At 46.2% G+C, this 8,900-nt stretch overlaps 1 protein-coding gene across 1 annotated transcript in view; it reads right to left on the bottom strand.

Annotated features, from left to right (window-relative positions):
* Positions 1 to 465: 465 nt before the first annotated feature.
* LOC132446222 (integrin alpha-M-like) overlaps positions 466 to 8,900 on the bottom strand; it is a 32,243-nt gene continuing 23,808 nt past the window's right edge. The window contains exons 19-30 of the mRNA XM_060036387.1: positions 8,790 to 8,857; positions 8,086 to 8,227; positions 6,133 to 6,231; positions 5,802 to 5,881; positions 5,545 to 5,631; positions 4,374 to 4,443; positions 3,345 to 3,443; positions 2,706 to 2,786; positions 2,364 to 2,474; positions 1,431 to 1,544; positions 1,237 to 1,347; positions 466 to 758 (exon numbers count right to left, since the gene is read on the bottom strand). Coding sequence (XP_059892370.1) covers positions 627 to 758; positions 1,237 to 1,347; positions 1,431 to 1,544; positions 2,364 to 2,474; positions 2,706 to 2,786; positions 3,345 to 3,443; positions 4,374 to 4,443; positions 5,545 to 5,631; positions 5,802 to 5,881; positions 6,133 to 6,231; positions 8,086 to 8,227; positions 8,790 to 8,857 — 1,194 coding nt within the window. The 3' untranslated portion in view covers positions 466 to 626. The remainder of the gene's footprint in view (positions 759 to 1,236; positions 1,348 to 1,430; positions 1,545 to 2,363; positions 2,475 to 2,705; positions 2,787 to 3,344; positions 3,444 to 4,373; positions 4,444 to 5,544; positions 5,632 to 5,801; positions 5,882 to 6,132; positions 6,232 to 8,085; positions 8,228 to 8,789; positions 8,858 to 8,900) is intronic.

The following is an 8,900-nucleotide window of genomic DNA, read 5'->3' as shown; positions in this document are numbered from 1 at the left end:
CCCACCGCCCCAAAATACAAGCAAACGTACCTCGAATGGGGGATGGTGGCAAAATGCTCCGTGATCCACGACCGGAACTTTAACTGCTGCTCTTTCGTCATTTGCTTTAAAGGTGACATCATACCACCAGGTGTGAGTGTGATTAGCCGTTACAAGCCGTTTTGAAAATCTGCCTCTTCTGACCTCACAAATGGGCGTGTCCACCTAGATGTATGCTAATGCTACGGCTAATTACACTCACACCTGGTGGTATGATATGCCATTTTTAAATCGTATTGGCCTGGGACCAAATGAGTTGTCAATCAACATTCAAACAGCCCATAAAATATATTTTTTTATTCACGATTATTAACACAAATGTATTAAATGCGGGGGATGATTTATTTTTAGTTATACTGTATTTACATTTGGCCTGTCTGGCCAAAAGGAACGAATGTTCTACATCAAAAAAGAAATAGTTCATAATTACAATGGTTTTCCAAAAGAGTTTTATCCTAAAGGTGTAATCATTAGATTTTATATGTGTAAAATAAACAAAATCATTGATAATATGGGATGTGGGGAGGGAATCATGGGACTGAAGCATTCAAATGAGCATCTTAGCATGGAAGGGTGGTCTGCCTGGTTCACGGTGCTTCTCCACCATCTCCGCCACCTTCTCCGCCACCATCTCCGCCACCATCTCCACCATCTCCACCTTCCCCAGAAGCGCCAGCTTCTTCAATCATCTGTTTGTATTGACTCTTGAAGAAGCCAGCCTGAAAACAGCAGACAGAATCATTCAGGTACCCATCAAGAGAGGACCTCGTGATGACAACCCAATTCATTCCCGTCTCATTATCACATTGGATGATCATGGCCACTAGGGAGAAGTGTTGTGTAAATACAACTGTATGACAAGCCCTAACATAATCAACAATAATCTGCCCATAGTTAACCAACTTAATGTAAAAACTATAAATCAGATCTCCTTTGTATTCATAGTTGTATTTATGTAACAGTCGTTTTTGGAGCAGTTTATATTTACTAAGTCATTTAGCAGATCTCAAGTGAATTCGGATATTGGGCATTAAGGAGCAGGTAAGGGTTAAGACCTGTTGCTCAGGGAAGCCATGGTCATTTGGGATTACATCAAGTATCTTCCAGCTGGAAGTTGAACAACTTTCCAAGACAACTGTCCTGAACTCAAGCTCTTTCTGCTGGGATCGGCCCATCCACACAAAGTCTTGAGGTCACCTTAAATAGAGCGGCCGTAATGATGGCCAGCAGGAGCAGTCCTCCGAAGCTGCCTCCAACGATCTCTTTAGTGAAGTTTGCTACCGGGTACACCTCCACCTCAGTGACGATCTGAGGAGTCACATGACTGCGTGAAGGTTCTGATCAGAGACCCTGGACTAGCAGGACTGAGTTGAGACCAGAGCGAGAGTTACCTTTCGGATGGGAGGGGTGTGTTTAGACTCTGTGGAAAAGAAAATGTATGTGTCCTCATCGTATTCCAGGGTGGCTGTGCTTATGAGGAGGAACTTAGCCGACTGAATACCGATCTGTAAAAAAAAAGCATAGACCAGTGAAATAGTAAGCTGGTTCGGGAATAGCCAAAACATAGGAAGGAAAAGTCTCTATGGAAACTCTATATCTTCTTCAAACCCTCCCCGGTCTCCATGACGACCCTCCACCGTATTCAAACCCTCACCGGTCCCTAGGACGACCCTCTACCTTAATCAATCCCTCCCCGGTCCCCATGACAACCCTCTACCGTATTCAAACCCCCCCCGGTCTCTATGACAACCCTCTACCCTATCCAAACCCTCCCCGGTCTCCGTGACAACCCTCTACCCTATCCAAACCCTCCCCGGTCTCCGTGACAACCCTCTACCCTATCCAAACCCTCCCCGGTCTCTATGACAACCCTCTACCCTATCCAAACCCTCCCCAGTCTCCGTGACAACCCTCTACCCTATCCAAACCCTCCCCGGTCTCCGTGACAACCCTCTACCCTATCCAAACCCTCCCCGGTCTCTATGACAACCCTCTACCCTATCCAAACCCTCCCCAGTCTCCGTGACAACCCTCTACCCTATCCAAAACCTCCCCGGCCTCTATGAGAACCTCTACCTTATCCAAACCCTCCCCGGTCTCCATGACAACCCTCTACCTTATTCAAACCCTCCCCGGTCTCCGTGACAACCCTCTACCGTATCCAAACCCTCCGCGGTCTCCGTGACAACCCTACCCTATCCAAACCCTCCCCGGTCTCTATGACAACCCTCTATCCTATCCAAACCCTCCACGGTCTCCGTGACAACCCTCTACCCTATCCAAACCCTCCACGGTCTCCGTGACAGACTCCTCCCCCAACCTACCTGTGCGATCCACCCAGAGCTGAGGTTGCCGTTGATGGTGAAGGTGCTGCTCTGCGCCCGACCCATGAACATGTTGCACCTGAACACCAGACAGCTCGCCACCGAGCAGTCCTGACACACACATCACCAAACCACACATCAACACACAGAATAACACAAAACCATGCACAACCACATACACAATGCCATTATCACAACCGCACACAACAGAGCGTAAAACACACACAACCCATCATGTACAGAAACAACACACTACCAGCCGCGACCTGCGGCGCCACGGACAAACACACTCAACCCGTTATTGACAAAACCAAAGACGCCAGCGCACAGGGACATACATACCACTGTGAGGCTCTGCTGAACCTCCGCCAGAAAGTCTGGACGGGCCGCCGGCTCCACGCCGTCTCGCCGGCACTCTGGAACCTAGAAACAGCTTGAGAGTCAGCGTCTCTCTAGGAACCACCTGCTCACCCGGGGGGCGACTCAAGCTACTTCAACACAACACCACCTTCTAATGGATTTAACTTTGTTTGAGCCGCCTGGTTGAGATGAAAACATCACGTCGTCATCAGGGGTGAACTGGCTGAGGGGGCAGCATTAACAAACCAACCACCACATCAAGGTTCAGAGGAGATAGAATCACTTTCTGAATCCCTTCAGGGATCACAGCAGCAAGTAATACACCCAAAATAGAGACGAAAAATACAAACAGTGTGTGTGTGTGTGTGTTTTGAAGAGACTTAGAAACGTTTTCTTTATAATTTTTATGACAATACTTAATTATAAAGGTGAGTTTGACCTTTTATATTTATCAAGCTAAATAAAGTCATTGTATATTCACATATATGGCGTGTGTGTCTGTAAGTATATATATATATGTGTGTGTGTGTGTGTGTGTGTGTGTGTGTGTGTGTGTGTGTGTGTAGGAGTGTAGGAGTGTAGGAGTCTGCTGAGTGGTGGAGTATGTGCTCCGTCAGCCACCTGGAGGTCTTCCCTCTCCTGCCAGATGTGTTCGCCTCCGAGCCGCACAGGAACCTTGATCAGCACCGTCACATTAAAAGCCCTCACAAAGTTTAACACCTGAGAGAGACAGAGGCAGACACAGAGAGAGACAGAGGCAGAGGCAGACACAGAGAGAGAGAGGGGCAGACAGGTAGAGAGAGAAGGGCAGACAGGTAGAGAGAGAAGGGCACACAGGTAGAGAGAGAAGGGCAGACAGGTAGAGAGAGAAGGGCAGACAGGTAGAGAGAGAAGGGCAGACAGGTAGAGAGAGAGAGAGAGAAGGGCAGACAGGTAGAGAGAGAGAGAGAGAGAGAGGTAGAGAGAGAAGGGCAGACAGGTAGAGAGAGAGAGAGAGAGGTAGAGAGAGAAGGGCAGACAGGTAGAGAGAGAGAGAGAGAGAGAGAGAGAGAGAGAGAGAGAGAGAGAGAGAGAGAGAGAGAGGTAGAGAGAGAAGGGCAGACAGGTAGAGAGAGAGAGAGAGAGAGAGAGAGAGAAGGGCAGACACAGAGACACAGAGAGAGAGAGAGAGAGAGAGAGAGAGAGAGAGAGAGAGAGACAGAGACGGAGGGAGACGGAGGGAGACGCAGAGAGAAAGAGACAGACAGACAGACAGAGAAAATAGAGAGATATACGGATAGAGAGAGAAAGAGAGGAAAGCAGACAGAAAGAGAGGGAGACAGACAGACAGACAGACAGACAGACAGACAGACAGACAGACAGACAGACAGACAGACAGACAGACAGACAGACAGACAGACAGACAGATAGAGAGGCAGACATGGATGAAGGTGGAGAAATGATTAACGGAGAGAATGAGAAAGGGAGAGGTAATATAGAGATGGGTTATGATGGACAATGATGAGAGAGACAGCGGCAGATGGAAGAGAGTGATAGTTGAGATGAAAAGCAAAGATCACAAAGTGATTGCATGTTAAAGAGGATCAATTATCTGAAATAATTTAATCTTAATTTCATAGGGCTTTTAAATGGTTTTACAGCTACGTTTACCGTTACTGGATTCACCACTGGTTTGTGTAAATCCTTTCTTCCGAAGGTGAAGTTGGTGTAACTGAGTGAGCTAAATAAGGAGAGTGAGTCAGTTAATACACAGCCCTTGGATATTATTCTGCAGCTACTCCAATCTGTACTGGATGGTATGTTCAGTAATGTTATGTTCAATGACATATGTTGTTAGTATGTTCAGTGATGTATGTTGTTAATATGTTTAGCGATGTCCTGTATGTTGTTAGTATGTTCGGTGATGTTATGTTCAGTGATGTATGTTGGTATGTTCAGTATTTTCAGAGTATAACATCACTGAACATATTAACAACATCACTGAGCATACTACCATGCATCACTGAACATAGGAAACACATGTATAACTGAACATAGGAACAACATACATATGTTGTTCCTATGTTCAGTTATGCATGTTGTTAATATGTTCAGTGATGTTACGTTCAGTCATGCATGTTGTGACAATGTTCAGAGATTAATGTTGTTAGTATGTTCAGTGATGTATGGAGGTTACTCCACATGTTCAACCAGATGTTTGGAAGGATAGGAGCTGAGGACTTTCTTTGTCTTTTCGTATAATTCTGTCATGGAAAAATGTTTTTCATAATATCACAAATACTATGACTTGACTGAATACACCTTGATGACTTGACTGGAACATCAGAGAGGAAGAGAGCTACTTCCCCTCTCATGGTACAGATGGAAGTAAAAGTACCTGTGTATGTGTGTGAGCACAAGACTGTCTGTGTGTGCATTAGTGTGTGTTGGTGTTGGGTGCCTGGTTGTAATTCATAAAGGGGGGTTTGTTATTTATCTTTGACCGCTTTTGCTGTGTTTTACAGTGGAGCAACAGCCTCCATTTGACATCGGCCTATTGCTTGCGGAGATTTGAGAAAGACGCGACTGCTGTGCACATGCACAAGCCAAGTTATGAAATACATAACTGTATTTGCTACATGCTAATTTGTTATCTTTTAGATGGAATCATCTTTTATTTAAGGAACAACTCAACACACTCCCCCCAATAGTGTGTTAACATTAAATCTGACTTCTTGCCAGGGCTATCTTCAGCTATGGTCAATCTTTCCCTCTCCAGATCGGTCACGCCCTTCGTCTTTGTTTCATCCAAAAAACGTGTGTTGCATTCGTGCAAACCCACCTGGCGATGGAAAGGAATATGCTGTACTTCACGTCGATCTCCTCCGTCTGGTTCAGTACACTCTGCTGTGAGTGATCCAGGTTTCCACTAAACAGACCCAAGGAAACGTTAAAGAAAGGTTACAAAGTAAACGTGCTTCTATTGCCCTTGACTCCTCATCTGCTGCCATCAGACGGGGGACTCAGTGCAGGACCTGAGGAGGTCTGCGTGGCCTGGAGGGCGGAGGTTGGAGGTGAGTGTGCGTGTGTGTGAGCTACCTGTTGGCCTTGGCTGTGATGCGAATCTTGTGGCTCAGCCGACTGTTGGAGTCGATGCCGTAGGACACGGTGAACACAGCCTGATGGGCAGACAGTCTGCGTCAACAATCATGTGAATGAATCAGTAGCATGATCCTCCCATGACCAGAAAGACCCTGTGAGGATCAGCCTCCACACTAACTAACACAATAACCACCTAACTAGCTAACTGACGTACTCACTGACCGGCTAATTATCCAACTGACTGACATACTCAATGACAGATCACTCAATGACCTAAGGGACTAACTGGTGGATTGACTGGGTGGTCGGAGTGATGGCGGCAGCGGACCTTAGCGTTGGTCTTGAGGATGGGTCTGTAGACCCAGCAGCTGCTCCGTCCGGGAGTCAGGCCGTTCTCACTGTCCACCGAGCTGCACTCCACCCGCCCCTGAGGGGGAAAGACACATCAGCCTCCTCCAGCCCACGGCTTCCCCTGCACTCTGATGGTTCATACTGAGTGTACATGGACATTTAGGGTTTGCTTTTAAGACCAGGGCTGATCACAGGTACACACTTAGTGCAGTCAGGGCCGGATTAGCCAATGGGTTTTCTGGGCACGGGCCCAGGGGCCCGTCCATAGAGGGGGCCCGCCTTGCAGATCGTTTAAAAAAATAAAAAAATAAAAAAATATGTATTTATTTATTTTACATTTCAACAAAATTATGTGATTTATTGGTTAACAAATAAAGTTACTACCCGACAATATTTCTCTACTACAGTAACAGGAGGGCCCGTAAAAAGCCTTTCTAAGATGATGGGGTGGGTGGTGGGGGCAGACAGGAGAGGAGAGCTTATATTACATTATTTTCATTTAAAAAACAGCTCTGATTGTTTTATTTTTCCATTGAATGACATGTCATGTATTAAAGTTGCATTAAAGTTCTTAGTGAAGTTATAGGTATTTGTTGCAATGAGCAGTGCTTTCCCGTTTGAGTTGGAAATACTCTGTGTCATTATGTCTGTGTGTTAAAATAATAATAATAAAAAAAATATATAGAATTTTTTTTTCAGATTTTTTTCGGGGGGGGGGGGGCCTTCATACATTTGTGCCCAGGGGCCTATGATTTCTTAATCCGGCCCAGAGTGCAGTATGAACACAATATTCAGATCTACCAAAAGAAATGAACCACATGACCAGCTCAATTTCAGTTCAAAAATTCACACACACAAGCCTTTCAAATCCGACCCCAATAGTAAATCTGACCCCATAGTGAATTTTAACAGGCAAAATGTTACTTTTGAACTACGTTCCAATGTTGTTATTTAAAATCACCGTGATCTGCCGCAGTTCTTATTATGTGAGTAGGCCTACAGAGACTTGTTTAGATGATGCCAGATCAACTTCTACTTGTTGTGTTGCTTGGTGGGCTGTTTCTGACTACGGTCTCGGTGCCATGCCGTAATTCCGACGCCTCATTGTTCCGACGTCTCAATGGTCCGAAATATTTCCCATTAGATCGACATGCCACTATGCAGACGGTTCAATGTTCCGAAAACAGAACCCATTGGTCCGAAGGTCCGTTTGTCCGACTTTTCAAAAAGGAGGCGAATAAGGCCAACGGTTCAATACGCCGAATAGGCAAAGGCGCAATTCCACATGTGTGATTATGAAACCAAAAATAAAAGACGATAGGCTAAGTTCCAGCAGTGATCTTCACCAAGCCAGACTGTTGCTGTGGGCTTGAACGGTCACAAGAGGTGAATTTATGAAGCGCACGTTATACAAGGACTAATACTTTTCCCGTTGTGTGTGTGTGTGTGTGTGTGTGTGTGTGTGTTCGTGCCCGTGTTGAGAATTAGACCTACGCTCTCTGTCCATGGGGCTGAAACACCCTGTCAAAATGAAGTGAAGCGTTGTCACTTTGCTCTCCAATATTCATTGGAACGTGATAGGCCTATGTTGTATTTTGGAGAGAGAGTGAGAGAGCGAGAGCAAGAGCGAGGTATAAAACTCTTTATATGTAGGCCTATTCGGCATATTGAACCGTCGGCCTAATGCGCCTCCTTTTTGAAAAGTCAGACAAACGGACATTCGGACCAATGGGTTCCGTTTTCGGAACATTGAACCGTCGGCATAGTGGCATGTCGATCTACTGGGAAATATTTCGGACCATTGAGACGTCGGAACAATGAGGTGTCGGAAATACGGGCAGGCCCCACGGTCTCATGGCTCTTTGCTCTCCTTCGCTGCTCACACAAACAGAGGGATGCTCAAACCAGAACCAAAATGCTATGCACGCACCTGCAGGGTGCTGAACTTCCTGAAGGACAGTTCTGCGGGGTAGGTCAGAACCACCTGGCTGTTGTACGAGTCTTCTCCCAGGTTGGTGAGGGACGTCGTCACGTTCAGTAAGTCATCGATGCCGACCCGAACGGCAGAGGAGCTGGTGTAGGGGAGAAAGGAGGATTAGGAAACAACTACTTAACCAGCTATCAAGCCGTCTTGACCATGCTAGCCAGCCTACTTTGTGAATGCTAAATGGACCGCATTTATGCAGCGCTTGTCTAACCAGGGGCCAGACAAAGCACTTTACAATATTGCTTAACATTCACTCATTCAAGCAACAGATGGCGGTCTCAGACATGAAACACAGCCAGCTCGTCGGGAGCAGTGAGGTGCCTTGCTAAGGGACACCTCCACACACACAGGATCGAACTAGCAAGCTTTCGGTTACCAGCCAACCCGCTGTAACTCCAGAGCCACATGCCGCCTTAGCGTGGGTTCCTTCACAGACTGGATTCAGCGGGATGTGCCGCACAAAACAAACGTTTCCATGTCATTTTGCAGGGGAATTAGCCGTTTAATTTATTTTCTTATTTTGCTTTTGAAAATGTTCACTTCACTTTGTGTTTCAGATCTCAACACATTGTCTTCACCTCGCCTACATCCTCTAACCATCACACATCCTTCTCACCTACACGTTATAACAGCTCAAGTTGACTCACCCACTGAAGTTGAAACCGACTTTGAGTTCATCCACACAGGCATTTTCGCAGTTGATCTTGAAGCTCAGCTGTGTGAGAGTGAGGAGGGGAGGAGGTTAGAAGATATGTGTT

Source organism: Gadus macrocephalus, chromosome 18 (genome assembly GCF_031168955.1).
Source record: "Gadus macrocephalus chromosome 18, ASM3116895v1".
NCBI lineage: Eukaryota > Metazoa > Chordata > Actinopteri > Gadiformes > Gadidae > Gadus > Gadus macrocephalus.
This window is presented reverse-complemented; position numbering and strand designations above follow the sequence as displayed.